The sequence below is a fragment of the Panthera leo genome, chromosome A1 (assembly GCF_018350215.1).
Source record: "Panthera leo isolate Ple1 chromosome A1, P.leo_Ple1_pat1.1, whole genome shotgun sequence".
Lineage (NCBI taxonomy): Eukaryota > Metazoa > Chordata > Mammalia > Carnivora > Felidae > Panthera > Panthera leo.
Genome location: NC_056679.1, coordinates 192,197,774 through 192,217,713, shown reverse-complemented (window position 1 = coordinate 192,217,713; position 19,940 = coordinate 192,197,774). Strand labels below are relative to the sequence as shown.

The 19,940-nt window shown below is 41.2% G+C and overlaps 1 protein-coding gene and 1 pseudogene across 3 annotated transcripts in view; both read left to right on the top strand.

Moving 5' to 3' along the window:
* Nucleotides 1–484: 484 nt before the first annotated feature.
* On the top strand, nucleotides 485–581 carry LOC122202534 (annotated as a pseudogene).
* Nucleotides 582–2,110: 1,529 nt separating this feature from the next.
* The window catches only part of CNOT8 (CCR4-NOT transcription complex subunit 8), a 36,444-nt gene continuing 18,614 nt past the window's right edge, over nucleotides 2,111–19,940 (top strand). The window contains exons 1-7 of one of the 3 annotated variants that reach the window (XM_042948490.1): nucleotides 2,954–3,176; nucleotides 9,292–9,475; nucleotides 10,863–11,056; nucleotides 13,921–14,082; nucleotides 14,683–14,827; nucleotides 15,795–15,905; nucleotides 17,575–19,084. In XM_042948490.1, the coding sequence (XP_042804424.1) occupies nucleotides 9,359–9,475; nucleotides 10,863–11,056; nucleotides 13,921–14,082; nucleotides 14,683–14,827; nucleotides 15,795–15,905; nucleotides 17,575–17,724 (879 nt within the window). In that variant the 5' untranslated portion in view covers nucleotides 2,954–3,176; nucleotides 9,292–9,358 and the 3' untranslated portion in view covers nucleotides 17,725–19,084. Of the gene's footprint in view, nucleotides 2,299–2,953; nucleotides 3,177–9,291; nucleotides 9,476–10,862; nucleotides 11,057–13,920; nucleotides 14,083–14,682; nucleotides 14,828–15,794; nucleotides 15,906–17,574; nucleotides 19,085–19,940 lie in introns of those variants that run through there. The other 2 variants (XM_042948489.1, XM_042948488.1) reach the window with 2 other exon arrangements.

Sequence of the window (19,940 nt, the reverse complement as noted above, 5' to 3'; positions counted from 1 at the left end):
ATTGTATATATATAAACCACATCTTTATCCATCCATCAGTTGATGGACATTTGGGATCTTTCCATAATTTGGCTATTGTTGAAAGTACTGCTATAAACATTGGGGTTCAAGTGCCCCTATGCATCAGCACTCCTGTATCCCTTGGGTGAATTCCCAGCAGTGCTATAGCTGGGTCATAGGGTAATTCTATTTTTAATTTTTTGAGGAACCTCCACACTGTTTTCCAGAGTGGCTCTACCAGTTTGCATTCCCACCAGCAATGCAAGAGGGTTCCCGTTCTCGACAACATCTGTTGTTTCTGAGTCGTTAAATTTAGCCACTCTGGTGTGAGGTGGTATCTCAATGTAGTTTTGATTTGTATTTCCCTGAGAAGAAATGCATGCATTGAGAATAACAGGCTTGGCTGGCCAAGGATTTCCCCCGTCTGCTTCTTAAGCAGAACCATTTTACAATCAGTGTTTCAATTTATTTAACCAATACTCTCGTGCTCATGTTGGCAACACATATACTAAAATTGGAATGATACAGGGAAGATTAGCATGGCCCCTGCGCAAGAAATTCGTGAAGCATTCCATATTTTTTTGTATGGAACCAGAAAAGACACCGAGTAGCCAAAGCAATCTTGAAAAAGAAAACCAAAGCAGGAGGCATCACAATCCCAGATTTCAAGCTATACTACAAAACTGTAATCGTCAAGACAGTATGGTACTGGCATAAGAACAGACACTCAGATCAATGGAACAGAATACAGAACCCAGAAATGGACCCACAAACGTATGGCCAAGTAATCTTTGACAAAGCAGGGAAAAATATGCAATGGAATATTTAACCTATACGCTCCTAGCTGAGATTTGTTCAAGCCTTACTTACTTTCTATAGTTTGTGGTCCAAAAACAAAAGTTTTTTTTTATTCACATAGGAAATTATATTATTGGATATATTCTTCTCCAACTACCCTCTCATTCATTTGGGGCCTCCCTCCCATTGAGAATCAGTGATTTACACAATTGTTCTAATTTTGCAATCCATAAATACAGCATAGGCTCCACTGTTTACAACAGATACCCAATGCCTCCTGAACTACAAGCCATCTGTGTTTTTCATTTCTCTTCAATAACCTGAGAAATGAACACCCAGTTCTGGGTGAGGGTGGGGGTTCTGGAGATGGAGACAGTGTGTTTCCTGTTTGATTGTTTCAGTGTACACACCAGGCCCAGTGCTGCAGGAAAAAAAAAAACAAACCAAAAGTCTAAGAAAGGATTGCGGAGACTGCTCTTCATGTGACTAGCTCCTGATAGGGCTGTCCTCTCCTGAATGTAGTTGCAAGTGGGTGAAAGGACATTAGAAACCCACAAGATGGGTGGGGTGTGGAGTGTTTTGCCTGCCTTCTCCATGTCAGTATTGCTCAATGGAATGATTGTTAAGCCTGCACCAGAGCTAAGAAACACTGAATATCACAGGGATAACAGACACGCCAGAAACAATAGTTTATTCAATAGACTTACATGTCTTCCTCAGTGTGAGGTGTTTTTCTTCTATTAATACGACAATAACCTTATGAAATAGTTACAGCCCTGTGTTACAGATGAGACAGACCCTCATTTGGAGGGGAGATGAGGAGTGGGGTTCAGAAAGCGCACTTGATGCTCTGATCTGGGGACTTGGGGTGGGAGTTCACCTCCCTGGAGAATAGCTTTTGGGTACTCGGTTTGAAATTGCCGCTGAAGGCTTGCTCTGCCTCCCAGCCTCGGAAATGGAAGCAGGATTCTGGAGAATCCCCGTTGGAGGAAATGTTTAAAAGCAGCAAGTCCCCGTGGCTTGGGAGTAAATTTGCTATCCACTTGCCAACAGCCTTCTTCAAGGGAAGGCTCCTAGGGTTGTGGCTACAGCCTTGCTTTGGGCCGTCCGCACTAGCCAGTCTCAGGGACTGGGTGGAGCTCTTGCGGGAGAGGCTAGAAGGGCGGCTCGGAATTGACAGCTGTGTGCAGGAAGTCGGTGCTTTGTCTTCTTCCCCAGGGCCGGAGAACGAGGCAGCGCTGCAGCCGAGCCTGCTCAAATGATGTCAAGGACAGGAGTTGGTAGACAGCCCCCTCTCTCCAGAAAGGATCAGGGCGCGGGTGGAGGCTTTGGAGGCTCCTAGGCCAGGCCCGGGCCCAGTGTTCTCTCAAGGAAAACGTGCAGAGCCTGCCTACTGACCGCCGCCTCCAAGCTCCTCGGACCGCCGGGCGACGCGGTTCTCCCACGGGAGGCCGCATCTTCTTTGTAATTCGAGCAGGCCCTGGCGGGCCGGTTGCTGTGGTAACGCTGCTTTTCCCGACTCTGTAAGGCGGGGAGGAGGGAGGCGGGCCTTGCCGGACGTCACGGAGACTGGGTTTGGGGGTGCTGCCCACTCCCGACTAATTGTTTGCCAGAAAGAAAGCCTAGAGATAGATGTTTCGTTAACTGAGGGGTCCAAGGGGCTGCATTAGTACGGACGGAAGGGATCAGGATCCACCCCCATCAACCTCCCCCCAAAGTCCGCTCTTGCCAAAGATTTTAACGGTCTATCAAAGCAGGGCGGAGGGGGAGTTGCAATTCGGAGATTTGGTCGGATGGTCCACGCCCCTTCCTCGGGTTTGATGTTTAGGCCACGCCCACCCCGAGCCGGGGCCAGTTCTAGACCACGCCTCTCCCCTGGGCGCGCGGAAGAACCAAAAAGGAGTAGTATTGCGAAATTGAATTGAGCCAGAGCAACTAACGCGCCAAGACCTGGGACGGGTCGTGTTCCGCAGGCGTCCGCCGAGGCCGCCCCGCCCCACATTTTCGGGGAGCCCTCATGGTTTTGCGCCTGCGCACTGCCCCCGCGAGCTCACGGGTTGGACGAACACGCAGAGTCGCCGCGGCGCGCAGAAGGGGTGGAGCAGGCATGAGCAGGCGCGCGCGCGCCCGTCTGGAGGACGCTAAGGGAGCAGGCGAGACGGGAGGATCCAGTGGGTAGAGTGGTTCGCCCAGGTTTCTTTGGGCAGTGCGTAAGGCCGCTCTGGGCACGAGGGCGCCCATCTCACTGGCTCGCTCGGTTCCCGGAGCAGATCCGGGGCAGTAGGAGAGCACCGGGTCAGGGGCCGCCGCCGCCGCCGCTCCCGGGGGACTCTGCCCGCCAACCCGCAAGCCCGCGCTTCGCGGGCCCAGCCGTCAGGGTAAGCGGGCTCGCGCTCACCAGAGAGACGAGCGAGATGGGAGAGTGTGGGAGGCCATCGGGGACCTGTAGGAGGAAGGGGCTTTGGGGCGTGCGTGAGGGGCAGGGGGTGTGAAAAGAGAAAGAGGGCCATCGAATAGTGGTAGTATTAACAGCCACTACCACACAATAATAATATTCTAGTGGTTTGTGCCAGGACTTTATCAAGCACCTTATTTACTTTCTGTTAACATCTACTGCAGTCTTCCGAGGTGTATGTTATTAAACCCATTTTACAAGATAGGAAAACTGAGGCACCAGAGAGGTTAAGTAGCTTATGCAAAGCCACACAGCTGGTCGGTCTGGGTTCGAACGCAGGTCTTTCTGGCCCGAAGGCGTGTAATTAAAAAAGAAAAAAAAAAAAAAAAAAAAAAAGAGGGAGGGTAGAAGGAGGAGGGGCGGGATGAGTGTTGTTTGGGGAGGGAGGGTGATCCAGAACAGGAAGAGAACGATGATGGGAGACTGTAAGGGAGAGGACCTGAGTCTGGAACCTTGCGGGCCTCCGCCTTCTTGGTTCTTTTGGCCCCACAACTTTTCTTTGCTATTCTGTTTATGAGCCATAGCTATTGCTCTGGGGGCCTGGACCACATGGTTGGTTTTAAGAACTGGTTGAACTGCGGTTAAGTCCAGGGTAGTTGTCTTCGGACACTGTTTTGCGGGCGGAGGTGATGGAGGACGGCGGGCCGTGTATGGAGAGGACCCTCTTCCAAGCTGCTGCCATTTCTTCTAACTTGCTCCCACTTCCTTTTCCATCTTATCCATGTGCGGTAAAGCCTTTGTTCAGTTCTCTAGAATTGAGGAAGTGATGTTTATGGTCTCCTTGCACACTTAGGCTTAAACAAAACAAAACTGGAAAAACCAAACATTCTTTTCCTAAGCAAGTCTCTGGATTGCTTGCAGAGAAAGCTTGCCGGTGGCTTTATTTGTAGTTGCTCTTTAGAGCTTGCCTGGGTAAATAGCTTTGTTTTGGAGAAGTTTATCCTATAGGTCAGCAGGAGCGAGCTCGCAGATTTTACTGCAGATCAGCATAGGGCAAGGACCTCAGTAATTCCTGTATCTGACCTTTCCTTCTTGAACAGTCTAATGCTGGGAACCAACAGGTATCAGTGTTTGTATTTTGCTTTCATATAGAGTGGAGTAGCTCACGGGAGAGTCAAGTTTTAAAGTCACCCTGTGAGGGAAACTGCATGGGGATCAGAATTATCCTTAAAAATTCCTTAGAAGGTACAAGGTTGTACATCAGGGCCATTCCGTTTCTCAGTAAATCTAGCACAGTTTTTCCTTAAGCCTTTAAACTTGTTACTGTTTCTCTCGTTGCAACCCAGGTAAAGTAATTAGCCTAGCTTTAGGATCTGTGTTGCACAAATAAACATATTTGAATGGAATAGAGTCCTTCCACGTTGTGAGGTGTGCTATGCCCTGCTGGCACTGAGAGGCACTGAGAGAGGAGGAAGACTAACCAAGGAGAACAGTATGTTTGTGATTCCCGTCTTACGCTTCTTCTGGAGCATGTGCTCGCTGAGTGGAAAGTAGCAGGCAAAATTGCTGGCATCATTCAGTATTATTATTTCTCTTCTTTGGCTAGCATAACCAGTAATCTATGCTAAGCTAAATGTGCATAAGGTGATTCCTTTTCAGCTTTCGAGTGGCATTACGTTTTGGGGTTTGCAAGCTATTTCCCCACAATTTTCCTAGATAAGGGTTTGGTGTGAGAACTCATCTTAGGTATTTTTGCCAGTGGTCTGCACTTATGTTCCCCATTTATCAGCTATATATAGCAATGGTTAGCTTTTTGAAAGTGGCTTAGCTTTTTAAAAATTTTTTCTTGGAAATGGAAGTCATGATAGTGCTTTTTAAAATTAATGTCTCTAAATTTCTGTTTTATCTGCAAAATGTAGTGAAGACACCACTGTACAAAGTTGTTGTGAGGTTTGTCCACTGTTAACTTTGAAGCAAAATCCCACATTTTGTATCACCTGTACTCTGTTTTGCATTATCTCTGAAAGATGAAGACTCTTTTAAAAAAAAAAAAAACATGACAATATAACACCAAAAAAAAAAAAAAAGCAACCCCCCCAAACAAAACCAAAACCAGCCATTATTCAGACTTTTGTCTTAAAAATGTCAGTTTAAAAAGATTTCTAATAGTTTGTTTAAAGCGGGACCTAATTAAGGTCTGTAGATTTTGATGGGCTGATATGTCTCTTGAGAGTCTTTTACTTTTTTAAAAAAAAATTTGTGTGTATTTATTTATTTAGTTAGTTAGTTAGAGGGAGAGCATGAGCAGGGGAGAGGCAGAGAGAGAGAGAATCTGAAACAGGCTCCACACTAGTGCAGAACCCCATGTGGGGCTTGAACTCTCAAACCGTGAGATCATGACCTGAGCCCAAACCCGATTTGGACACTTAACCGACCGAGCCACCCAGACGCCCAGTAGAGTCTTTTACTTTTAGTACTTGCAATTTGTTGAAAAATCTGGGTTATTCTGTAGATTCCCACAGTAGTTTCTGGATTTTGCTGATTGCCTTTCTGTGGTGTCATTTAACATGTTCCTCTGTCCTCTTTATTTCCTGTAAATTGGTCTAGAGGTTTGGTCAGATTCAAGTTAGATTTTTTTTTTGGCAAGACTTATTCATAGTGGTGATGTATATTCTGTCAGGAGGCAATGGTATGTGGTTGTCTCTTTTTATAGTAATTACAGCCATTGTGATATTTTAGCAACTTTATTGATGTATAATTCTTACTATAAAACTTACCCATTTTAATGTAGAGTTCAGTGATTTTTACTAAATATATGGAGCTGTGCAGTCATCAGATAGTTGAGTTTGGTAACATTTCTATCACCTCAATAGCATACCTCATGCCATTTACAATTAATCCCATTCCCATCCCACTGCTGTAGTCTACTTTCTGCCTTTATAGATTTGCCTTTTCTGGGTATTCCATATAGATGCCATTTTGATATTGCCCAGATCTATGAATTCTTTGGGAGTTACAGAACAGTGATATTCTCTCAGTCCGTATTTCTTAGCTTTATAATTTCTATTAAAAGAAACTTTCCCTCACCTCTTAAGTTACTTAGTACAATTTACATAGGAAAGACAAGACACATACTTTAAAAAATAGATTGATTTACTAGCATTCTCTAGTGGTGACCAGTGAGGTTTATTTTCTTAGGTTTAAATCCATGAGTTCATAGTGAATTGTCGGAGAAGTCTGAATACATTGTACTGACTGTTCATAATGGTGTTTATATTATCTTTTCTTTGACCAGAGGGAGCCTCTTCAGATTATTTCCTGAGTTTTTTTTTTTTTTTTTTTTTTTGACACACCCTTAAGAGCTTCTTAGCTGGGGAGCCTGGTTCTAAGGGTTTAGTGTAAGTACTTAATTGTCTTCTTTTTAAGTCTGCTCTTTTCTGCTTGGAGGTCAAAGGCATATTTTTGCTTGGGTCCTTTTTGCTGCTTCACTCTTAAGGAAACGTATTCATAGTCATACCCACTTCCCGTGCAGTAGTTTATGGTTGTGTTTGAAACGATACCAGTCTACGGCCATACCACCCTGAATGTGCCCAATCTCTGAAATGACACCAGAAAGGAAGTGCATTGTTTCAGTTAGGAAAATAAGGAAGTGAAGTGGTACTGATTTAACATTAATGGGCATAAAAATGGCTTTGTGCCATCTTGCAGGAGAAAACCTTAAACACAATGTAGAATTGAATCAGAGTCCTTGCATTCTCTTAATTTTGGTCATATAGTGGAATTTACTCCACACTCAGTTTGGACTTCACCCCTTTTTGGATGTTCTTTATATGTTCATCTGCAAGTCTTTAATTCATACCATTGTGTACAGAACGGAAATGAGAAGAAATGGATTCTGCCTTTAACAAGTGTCCACCCATATTTGTTAGGAATATACCACAGTCTACTTAAGTTTTAGAGTAATTACAGTAAGTCTGTTATAATTTCAGAGAAACATCTGTTGAAGTGTAGGATGCCTTGAATAAATGGAATCTTTCAGGGTTGCTGACAGACCAACAGGTTTCCCAGAACTTTCTCGGAGAAATGATGACGTTTGAGAATGACAATTTTGTTTTGATCCAGATTCTTATGGTTGCATCTACCTGTCAGGAAAGTAGGAAGGAAAGATTTCATTTTACTGTTTCTAGGAATTTTCCTCTGAATACGCATATATACTGGAGTCCACTCTTACATTGTGTTGAGTATTCCCTGTGGTGGGGTTGCCTTTTTAATTTTTTAAAGTTTATTTATTTATTTTGAGAAAGAGCATGAGCGGGGGGGGGGGGGGGGGAGGGGGGGGGGAGAGAGAGAGAATCCCAAGCAGGCTCTGCGGGGTCAGCACAGAGCCCTATGTGGGGCTCAATCTCATGAACTGTGAGATCATGACTTGAGCTGAAACTCAGGAGTCACTTAACTGACTGAGCTGCCAGGTGCTTTGGGGGTTGCCTTTTTAAAGAAAGGCCATTATGATAAGCTCCTTTTGGTCTTTTTATGATCAAGCATCTCATTGCTACAATAATAGCATTACTCTGAAGCTGAACTATACTGAGTTTCATTTTGCAGACTACTGTTTCCCCCCTAGTTTCCTCCCAGAATATACATTGTAAATCATTATCTTTTCCTGTTGAATTATTTATACTTGCCATCTTCTCGAGGCACCTGGGTGGCTCATTTGGTTAAGTGTCAGACTTTAGCTCAGGTCATGATCTCACATTTTGTGAGTTTGAGTCCCCCATTGGGCTCTGTGCTAACAGCTCAGAGCCTGGAAGCCTGCTTCAGATTCTGTGTCTCCCTCTCTCTCTGCCCCCTTCCCCACCTGTGCTCTTGTCTCTTATCTGAAAAGTAAATAAACATTTAAAAAAATTATATACTTGCCATCTTCTCTACTCCTATTGTTGAATTGCTTAGTTTCTTTATATTATTATGTGTTTAAAAGTAGACTTTAATAACTCCAATTCTGATTTTCATTGTGGTGGTTAAAGATTCATTTAGTGATGTTGGTTTTTACAATCTAAAATCCCTCACTTCATGATCTATTTGCACAAATGTAAAGAGGCACTGTGTTACGTTAGTTAATTGGCTCTAGTTATATGTGACTTTTTGATGGTGGAGAAAAGGAATTTCTCCTTTTTTAGGGGGTGGAGGGAGGAGTCACTAAGACTTAGATGTACATTCTTTCAGGCTTTCAGAGATCCAGGTACATGTAAACTAGCTAAAGAGATTCTTTTAAAAATGTTTCCATGATTTGGTCTCTGTGCAAGTGTTGTGAAAGTTACAGATAAGGGAGTATTTGTGGTCATTGGAGGCTATTTTAGTGTTTAGGTAGTCTGGAAAGGGCTCAAAAACTGGTTTAGGGTGGTGGTTTCACTTCTGTGCTAAAGGGCAGCTTGGGCAAAAGTTTCTTCAGGTTTGTTTCTGTCTGTCTCTCTCTCTCCCTCCCTCCCTCCCTCTCTCTCTTTCTTTTATTTTATTTTTTTTTTTTTAACATTTTTTTTTTTTTTTTTTTTTTTTTTTTTTTTTTTTTGGGACAGAGAGAGACAGAGCATGAACGGGGGAGGGGCAGAGAGAGAGGGAGACATAGAATCTGAAACAGGCTCCAGGCTCCGAGCCATCAGCCCAGAGCCTGACGCGGGGCTCGAACTCGCGGACCGCGAGATCGTGACCTGGCTGAAGTCGGACGCTTAACCGACTGCGCCACCCAGGCGCCCCTCTTTTATTTTATTTTTAAGTAATTGCTAGACCCAACATGCATCTCAACTGTACAACCCTGAGATCAAGAGTCACATGCTCTACTGACTGAACCAGCTAGGCACCCCAGTTTCTTCAGATTTCTTAAGTAATTTTAGTTTCTTCAGGTTAAAGACGTGTGTGTGTGTGTGCGTGCGTGTCTTGACCAAGATAGGTTTCCCCATCATAATAAATGGGGAATAAATACAAATATAACTGTCTTAATGTTTTAGCTTATTAAACTGCTGAAGTGATTTTTTGATACCTTTGTTTTGTTGGCATCTTGCCAGTGTGTACATTTATGTGATTTCAAAATATGTTTTTGAATCTAGATCAGATCAACCATTGGCTTGCCCTCTAATAAAGTCAGCTGAAAGTGACTGCTCAAGTTTCTTCAAGATGCCTGCAGCACTTGTGGAGAACAGCCAGGTTATCTGTGAAGTCTGGGCCAGCAATCTAGAAGAAGAGATGAGGAAGATCCGAGAAATTGTGCTCAGCTATAGTTATATTGCCATGGTAAAGAGCTCCACTCTTTTTAACTCACCTTCTGCTGCGGACTTAGGGAATACTCAGTGTGAGATTTTGAAGGAAAGACTTCCACCAAAGCCATGGTAAATTAAACTTGGTGGAAGGTTGTGAAGCTTTTATGAAACCCCAAGGTAGCCAGTGGGTCTGAGAAGGATGTAACCTCTAGTATCTTAGACTTTTTGTAATGTTACTCTGTATTGACAAATGTTTAAGGCAAAAGTTATGTTAGCCAGTAGGACACATCTATACCACAGATGCGGTGAATTTGACAGTGTTTTTTTAAAAATTAGTTATCAGCATTTAAATACAGAGAGACCTCTCTTAAAGCCCAGATTTCTGGTATCTCTGGAAAACACTGGGAAGATCTGGCATGGGATTCGCATTCTTGCCTGGCGGTGAGTGGCTGGAGACGCAGATGTGTGTCACGGTGATACCAACGGCCTCTTCTAGAGGAGGATGTACCTTCTGTGCTCCAGTCCCCATTACTCATAAGCATTACGTCTTTAGCCTTGTATTTAAAATTCTCTGTGGTCTTGTTCCAGGCTTTTTACTCAAGGTAAGTATAGCAGTTGTTTTTTTTTAAATAACTGTTTCACTTCCCCATATTTGTATTTTTGTTCATAATCTAGACTTTGTTCTTAATCTAGACTTTTTTTAATTCACTGTATATGAACCTAGCATGTCCTTAATTGATCTATAGTCAGCCGCTCTTACATCCTGCCTAGGATCTCCTCTGAGTTGCTGCACAAAGCTTCATGATTCTAGTGCTCCTTCTGTAGATATCAATGAAATCAATATTTAGTTTTTAAAAATATTTATTTATTTTTGAGAGAAAGAGAGTGAGTGGGGGAAGCGCAGAGAGGGGCACAGAGGATCCTAAGTGGAGTCAGTGCTGACAGCAGAGAGCCCGACGTGAGGCTCGAACTCATGAACTGTGAGATCATGACCTGAGCCAAAGTTGGATGCTGAGTTGACTAAGCCACCCAGGTGCCCCAAAATCATATATTTCTTTAAATTATTTTTTTAATGTTTATTTATTTTTGAGATAGAGACAGAGCAGGAGTGAGGGAGGGGCAGAGAGAGAGGAAGGCATACGATTCAAAGCAGGCTCCAGGCTCTGAGCTGTCAGCACAGAGCCCAATGCAGGGTTTGAACCCACAAAACTGCGGGATCACGACCTGAGCTGAAGTCAGATGCTCAATCGACTAAGCTACCCGGGCGCCCCCCAAAATCAATTATTTTAAGATAGGTTTTTGTGCCCAAGCTTGGGCTTGTCATATAACTTTTATAAATTGAGAAAAAATTTTTATGAATGATAAATTCAGCATCCACTGTTTTGTGAAACCTAATGATGACAGACCTTTTCCTTTTCTAGGACACAGAATTTCCAGGTGTTGTGGTGCGACCAATTGGTGAATTTCGTAGTTCCATAGATTACCAGTATCAGCTTTTACGGTGCAATGTTGACCTCCTAAAAATTATCCAGCTGGGCCTTACATTCACAAATGAGAAGGGAGAATATCCTTCTGGAATCAACACTTGGCAGTTCAACTTCAAATTTAATCTTACGTAAGTGAGACACTTCTCAGTGTTATTCTTAGATCTGCTACATTTGTGCAGACTGTGATCTCTAACTGATTTTATTAATTTAAAGTTTTCTTTCTGTTGAAACCAGGTAAGGATTGGACACAGCAGCCAAACAGAGAATGGAATAAGGAATCTCAGAAAGTAAAGTCCCTCTTAAAGAACACTTACAGGTCAACAATAAAAAGACAACTCAATTAAAAATGGGCATCAGATCTGACTAGAAATTTCTCCAAAGAAGATATAGATATGGCTAATAAACCCATGAAAAGATGGTCACCACCACTAGTCATGAGGGAAATAAATGTAAATCAAAACCACAGTGAGCCACCCACTGGGTGGCTATAATGAGAAAGACACAAGAACAAATGTTGGCAAGGGTGTAGAGGAATTAGAATCCTCATACATTGCTATTGGGAAAGTAAAATGGTGCAGCCTCTTTGGAAAATAGGCAGTTTCTCAAAAGGTTAAACAGAGAGTTACCAAATGTCCCAGTAACTTCTTTTCTAGGCATATACCTCAGAGAAATGGAAACACATCCATACAAAAACTTGTATGTGGTGAATGTTCATTACAGCATTATTTGTAAAGGCCCTAAAGTGGAAACTATCCAGATGTCTGTGAACTGATGAATGGATACAATAAATGTGGTATATCCAGGCAGCGGATTATTGGACAGTAAAAGAAAGAAGTACTAATACATGTTGTATATTGATGTGCTTTGAAAACATTATGCTAAGGGAAAAAAGCCAGACACAAAAGACCATGTATTGTATGATTTTGTTTATATGAAATGTTCAAAATAGGCAAATCTGTAGAGTCAGAATAGGTTAGTGGTTGTCTAGAGTATAGGGGGGTTATGTTATGGGGTAGTGGGGAATGACTGCATACTAGGTATGGGTTTTCTTTTTGAGGTGATGAAATGGCCTGTGGTGGTGGCTGCACAACTCTGAAAATATTGAAAACTGTTGAATTGTATATTTAAATGAGTGAATTGTTTAGTTACGTGAATTATAGCTGTTTAAAGTGAAAAAGTAAAGTCAGTTCCCCAGTTAGGGGATCAGTGTTTGAATTGCATTTCTGCCATTTTTTAGCTGGGTGGTTTGGAGTTCATTTTATCTTCTGTAATTCAGTTTCCTTATCTGTAAAATAAGATTACTATGTTTCATAACAGAAGAAATAAGCTATAGAGTAGATGCTAATCAAGAGTAGGTGAAACTGAAGCCTGATAGTGGGCAAATTTTGATGTTTTAGAAACGTGGGTAAAAAAATACATAACATAAAATTTGCCATCGTAACCATTTTTAAGTTTGCAGTTCAGTAGTGTTAAGTAAGTTTGCATTGTTGTGAAACAGAACTCCAGAACTCTCTCGCAAATCTGACACTCTACCCACTAAACAACTCTCCTTTTTCTTTTTTTTCTCCAGCTCTTGGTAACCACCGTACTACTTTCTGTTTCTGTCTATTTGACTATTTTAGATACCTCATATAAATGGAATCACACAGTATTTGTCTTTTTGTGACTGGCTTATTTCACTTAACATAATATCCTTAAGGTTCATCCATGTTGTGGCATGTCAGAATTTCCTTTGTTTTTAAGACTGAATAACATTCCATTGTATGTTTAGACCACATTTGTTTACCTGGTCATCCACTGATGGACATTCGATTGTTTCCACCTCTTGACTTTTTGAGTATTGCTGCTATGAACATGGATGTGCAGATAATCTTCATGACCCTGCTTTGAGTTCTTTTGGATACATACCCAGAAGTGGGATTGCTGGATTGTTTGGTAGTTCTGTTTTTAAGTTTTTGAGGATGATATAATTTTTTATGGGGAAAAATTAGGGGAGACTATCATTTTGCTGAATGTATGAGGTGGTTTTAGTGTATTTCTTACTGGACCACAGTTCTTGAATACTGCATTCTTTAACTGGGCACCAGGAGCATTTGGTAGCTCAGGAATAATTTTTTGATTGTTCATGTGCTTTGGAGATTTCTTTGAGGTCCAGGAATAATTTGGGAAGACGATCTGGATTTTTCCTTTAACTTCCTTTCCTTTTTCCGTTAATTCTTTTTTTTTTTTTTTTTTTAGTCCATTGTCAAAGCCTGTTATTTATACCTTAATGGTAATTAATACACAAAGGAAAATAAAAAATTCCCTAGTTGTCTTTTAAGTTTATGTGAAAAACAAATGAAAGGAAAAAAAATAGTGAAATCTAGTGGAAAAGAAGTTAACGTAATGGAAGGATCGATCAGAAAATGATGTCTTTTTCCCCCTATTTTTGTGATAGGTGGTATTATAAATATTCCTGTGTTTAAATTGATGAATGTATCTTTGCAGTGGAGTATTATGCCAGAGTTGCAAAGGAGGTGTATTTATCAGTATTGGTCTGGAAAGATGGTTTGTGCTATGTAGGTGTAGAGATGGAGGTTGTTGTGTACATGGAGAAAATAGTCTGAAGGCTATATAAAATGAATTGTTAACAGTTATTTCTGTGAGGTGGTATTATAAGAACATTTTTAAGAGTATTCTATTTTAAATGTTTTTGTATTGGTTGATTCTGTTTTTCTTTAAACAGTGAGAAATGTGGACCTTTTGTATTTAAGAAATTTATTTTGTGGGGGCAAATCTCACTTTTCCATCTGCCGCAGAGATAAGATTATCTACTTTGCATGCTTGTTGGAATATTGGAAAGAATGAATTGATCTGTTCTTAAATTATGAAAGCCTTTCAAGGATACCTGTTCTGTAATTATAAGATGTTAATTTTAAGGTGATGTTAACATTGCTGCCCACTACTTCTGTTAGATTATCCACCACTAAGAAGTGAATACCTTCTTTTTTAGAGAGGACATGTACTCCCAGGATTCCATAGATCTCCTTGCTAACTCAGGACTACAATTTCAGAAGCATGAAGAGGAGGGGATTGACACATTGCACTTTGCAGAGCTGCTTATGACATCAGGGGTGGTTCTCTGTGACAATGTCAAATGGCTTTCATTTCATAGGTCAGTTTCAGAGCATCTATATTTCTCTTTCTTTGGCAGCAAGGGATTGCATTCTGATGTTATTTTTGCAGTACTGATTGCTATCTTCTTCCGGTAACTTATGAAGCAGTTATGAAATTGAAATGGTAACTGGCCCATGTTTCAGTTTTTCAAAAAGTACTTTGGAGCACATACTGGTTTGTTTCATACAGTATTGGGTTCTGTCATATGGCTATCAGTGGGTACATTCCAAGTGGAAAGATGGAGGAGGGGAGATCAAAGCACTTGATCATCTTTTTCTCTTAAATGAATGGTCTGGAATTTCCTAGGTACTCCAAAGACAGATTCCTCTTAAGAGATGTTAATTTACACTTTCAGTACTTTAGAATTTTTGGTGGATAAAACCCACATTTTTAAACCCTTGGGTTCTCTTATATGTCTCTCATATTAGTGTGGTTTGTTAGTATTTAATAGAAAGTTGAGATTACAGTAGGATAAACTAGTTTGGAACACTGAAAGTTACTCACGGGGAGTATCATTAAGTTTTGAGAAATAAAGCAGTTGAATGCTGGGGCCTGGTAACTGCTGTTTTTTCACTCCTTGCCTCATTTTCTCTTGTAGTGGCTATGATTTTGGCTACATGGTAAAGTTACTTACGGATTCTCGTTTGCCAGAAGAGGAACATGAATTCTTTCATATTCTGAACCTTTTTTTCCCATCTATTTATGATGTGAAATACTTGATGAAGAGTTGCAAAAATCTTAAGGTACACAATATATATATTTTTTAATTTTTTTCTTAATGTTTCTTTATTTTCGAGAGAGAGACAGAGACAGAGCATGAGAGAGAGACTGAGAGCATGAGTGGGGGAGAGGCAGAGAGAGAGGGAGACACAAAATCTGAAGCAGGCTTCAGGCTCTGAGCTGTCAGCACGGAGCCCGATGTGGGGCTCGATCTCACGAACTGTGAGATCACTACCTGAGCCCAAGTCGAACAGTTAACCGACTGAACCACCCAGGTGCCCCTACAGTATTTTCTTAATATTAGTAACAACAACAAAGACAAAAAAGCAGACTTGTCATTTGGCTTCATTGCTGTTTTTAGAAATTATTTGTCATTGTTCTGCATTCTTGAGCGCCAGCTAGGTGCCAACATGGTGCTAGAGAAGTACATATAGAGCTGATTGGCACAGGGATTTGTGTGGTGAATGTCTTTAATCTGGGTATGAAGGGAGCCCTCTGCTTCTCTCATCTTGAGGGAGGAGTTCTTCACTTAGGGCCCACGAACCTAGTGAAACAGTTGGCACCGTGAGGTGTATGTGCCGTTTGTTAAGGATGGGGTCTGGAGCGCACCAGACTCTCAGATGGATTCGTAACTTGAGATAGTTCAAGAACTCAACACCCTAATAAGTTGTTGACATAAGAGATTTGCTGTCTAGAATTGGATTGGTATTTGACTATTTGCTCAGTTTTTATAGCAGTTAGGACTTTAAAATGGGGCAGAGGTCTAACACCATTAATAGTGTATAAAAGAAAGGAGTTGAAAGTGAAATATAACACAGTATATTGTGTGGAGGGCTGAACAGGGGATATTGCTGGGGTAATAAGGCCTTAGCAAATGGCCTGCTCCCACTTGTCATTCCCAAAATAATTAAACACAAGAATGGACTTAGTTGACTCCAGTAGACGAGTGGCGGGTCTGAAATATTATCTTTATTTTCTTTACATCTGCAGGGAGGTCTTCAGGAAGTTGCCGATCAATTGGACTTGCAGAGAATTGGAAGGCAGCATCAGGCAGGCTCAGACTCGCTGCTGACGGGAATGGCATTCTTCAGGATGAAAGAGGTAAGGTGGTGGGTTATCTTTGTGGACTGAGATTTGTTGAAAATTTATAGTTCTTTTGGAAGTTGACCACTTTGAAAGCAGTTGTTTTGTTTGTTTGTCATTATGTTCAGTATGTTAAATGTAGTTTGGGAGGCAAAGACACATTCTGAAATGGAGGCCACTCAGCATGCTCAAGTGTAGACATGTACTGGGCGTTCTTAGCAGTTCTCATTCTTGCAGTTATTTGCTTTTCTTCTAGTTTTTTCTTCTCTCATATAAACAAATTCACGTTTGTTCAAACATTCATTTTATGCTTAAATTCTGTTACTTATCAAATGTCTGGCAGCTAACATCATACTCAGTGGGGAAAAGCTGAAAGGGTTTCCTCTAAGATCAGGAACAACACAAGCGTGCCCCCTCTCACCACTTTTATTTAACATGGTATTGGAAGTCCTAGCCAGAATAATTAGGCAAGAAAAAGAAACACAAGGAATCTAAATCGGAATGGAGGAAGTAAAACTCACTATTTTCAGATGACATGATATTATACATACAAAACCCTAAAGAGTCTACCAAAAAAACTCTTAGAACTAATAAATGAATTCAGTAAAGTAAAATTTCAGGATATAAAATCAATATTCAGAAATCTCTTGTGTTTCTGTACATTAATAATGTACTATCAGAAAGAAATTATGAAACAATCCCATTTATAACTGTATCAAAAAGAATCAAATATATAGCAATAAATTTAACCAAGGAGGTAAAATACCTATACCCTGAAAACTGTAAGACATTGAGGAAGGAAACTGAAGAAGACACAAATAAATGGAAAGATATCCAGTATTCATGGATTGGAAGAATTAATATTGTTAAAATGTCCACACTATCCAAAGCAGTCTACAGATTCAGTGAAATCTCTATCAAAATTCCAATGGCATTTTTCACAGAAACAGAACAAATAATCTTAAAATTTGTGTGGAACCACAAAAGACCCCAAATAGTCAAAGCATTCTTGAGAAAGAAGAACAAAACTGGTGGCATCGTGCCCCCCCGCAAGCTTCCTTTGGCAATATCTGGAGACATTTTTGGTTGTCACAATGTGGAACAGCAGGGGAGACGTCCTCTACTGGCCAGGGACACTGCTAAACATTCTACAGTACCATAGTGCACTGGACAGCTCCCCTCCTTGCCCCTCAACAAGGAATTGTCCTGCCCAGGAGGGCCAAGGTTGAGATAACTCTGCTGAAGTGTGTGATATCCTGTATCTCACTTGTAACAGCCTACTGTTACATTATCCTGTTTTATAGATAGGGAACCGTGGCTTACGGACAGGTATAGAGTGTAGAGCCCAAGCTCTTGACCACTGCACTGCTTGTTAAAGAGAAGGGAGATGGAGGTGGCCGTACTAAATAGCAGCAGCAGCAGCAGCAGTAGCAGCAGCACACGGATCCTGCCAGTAAAAGAACTCATGGAGAATAGAAGTCTGTTCAGAAAGGAGAGCCTATATATAAAAGGAACGTGAAAAGACTGTATATAGGAAATGTCTTGAGCCTTTCTTTATGAAGTTACTTTCTAGTTGGGTAGATATTCAGGGCTTTAAGACAGTTGGGAGGTGCTGATATAGTAGTGTGGAGACTTGGCTGGACTCTGGGCGTGATTCTCACCGTGAGTTCTCTGTCCTATTCTGCAGTTGTTTTTTGAGGACAGTATTGATGATGCCAAGTACTGTGGGCGGCTCTATGGCCTAGGCACGGGAGTGGCCCAGAAGCAGAATGAGGATGTGGACTCTGCCCAGGAGAAGATGAGCATCTTGGCCATCATCAACAACATGCAGCAGTGATGGCGGCGAGGCTCAGGAGGGTGGGCCTGATCCCAGAGTGGTGCTTATGTGCTGACTGTTTGTGTGTACTTACCTTCCTCCCCAAGAGAAAACGCTTCTTTTGAGCAAACCGTACCTACCATCTGCGTTGACAGAAAGACTTCTGTTGCATTGAAGACAAAAGACGTCTTTATTTTAGATCCAGAAGAGGGGTTTGCTCTGAATTTGTAAACAAGTCTTCCCTATTCCTCATCCCCAAGCCTCTCCAATTGCTTCCTGCCACCAGCATCCATGGCTCATTTGACACCTTTTTAAATATCCGGGACAAGTCAGAGACGAACTAGTAAAATATATATAATTCTCATCTGTGTCATTATTTTTCTTTTAAATCTGTTGCTCATCTCTGAGGATGAAGACTTCTTGACGTGATTCTCAGCTGAGCTGAGGGCTTCCAGGGAAAGTGGAACGACGTGGCGTTCTTGTGAAGTGGGATATAGATGTCTTTTCCTTCCTTTCCTTTTTAAAAATCTTTTTTGACCCTTCTCAAGGACATTTGCTTTCTTTATGCTTTGTTAGTCTTTCGTTGTGTACTATTATGTGGAAATGAATTACTCCGTGCTGACATTTTGAAGACGAGATAATGAAAACTTTTATTAAAAACAAAATCTTCTGAATCTGTCTACCCTTTATTCATGAGGAACTCCAGAACGGGTGTTAAGTTAACCACTTACGCGTCTTTAAGTCTCTGTTCCATTGTGCCACTGAGATTTGCTGTCACATGTTTATCATTTGAAATCATTTTAAATTTTAATAAAATATGCTGGATTTGTCCCTGAAGGAAATAAGATCAGAATTTTGGACCGTAAGTCTTATATTTTCAGTAATGTGATTTCAGATGGTCATGTGTATTCCCCCATGTCTCTTTGTTCTCCCTGCCTTTCCTTTCAGCAAACCTGAGAAGTTAGGGAGATGGATTATGTGAGTACCAGCAGTGTGTTTAAAAAGTTATAGTGGTACATGTAAACAGGGCAGTAAGGAATTTGGTTAGAGTTTTCTTGGAATAATATCCCACAACGGGTGTAGGAAGCTCAGGACTATGATTTTTTTTTTTTTTTTTAAACTGGTCATTTAAAAAATGCATTGTTTTTTGAATGACTACAGTATGGCCAATTTAGAAAAACCAAAAACCCCTTTGAAATGGTGGAAATGAAAACTGGTAACTCACTGAACTGGATGAATAGTCTTGCATTTTAAAAGCTTATGAAAAACTCAATTTCAGATGATTCAAAATGTCAAGTATTATAAGCTGGTATTTAAGATGCTTGTAAATATTATTTATGTTTTTAATTTTGTAAAATAAAGATTTCTTTTTAACCACTGGCATGAAGGTTTGGTCTTTTATAGCTATTAATTACTGGCTGTAGGAGATGGTCATTTGCAGTCAGTGCCTGGAAGCATCTTGACTGTCCCCAAACTCTTGTCTCAGTTTTCCACAAGTTGGTGTGCATATAAAATGTCTCATTTTGTAGGAGGTTTTTAATGACCAACTGTGTAAATGGAATTGTCTCTTCACTTCACAACGCCCCACTGATCGTCCAGCCTTAGTGGGAAAACTAGTTTTAATTCCAGTTCCTGGGACCACTTTACTCCATTTGGTGGATTAGCTTGTTAATTAGCAGACTATAGACAAAGCGAGCTTCTGGTATTGTAGAGTTGGCTCCACACTATTTACAACCCTTCCTATTGGCACAAAACAAGGGGTTGTAAGAAGTCTGGTATAGGAGCCAATCTAGGTTTTTGCCTGGGATGTTCACATATAGAAAGAGAGGTATTTATCACTGTGATTTGTGGTAAAGGCAGCACAGGTCAGGGTCAGTGGTTCTCTTTCAAGTTCTTTGGCATGCTGGTGACTGAGCCCTGCGTAGGTGTCCTAAATTTAGATTCAAATAGGGAATTTTATCTTTGCCACACTTCAGGACAGATGTACATGTCAGGAGAAGTATTGAGATGAAGGGTTGAGGAACTCCGTGTCGAGTGGGGAGTCTGGTCACCGCATGGGAGGGATGAGAATTTATTAAGGTGTTCTTAAAGGGCACAAGTCTAGTAGAACTGGCAAAAACTTCACCTTGTATACAGATATGTGAGTGCATTTAGGGCTTTGTGAGTGGTTATCCTCAGAAAGGGATGGTCCTGTAGAGTAACCAAGAGAATGCTAATTACGGGTGAATTCAAGCCCC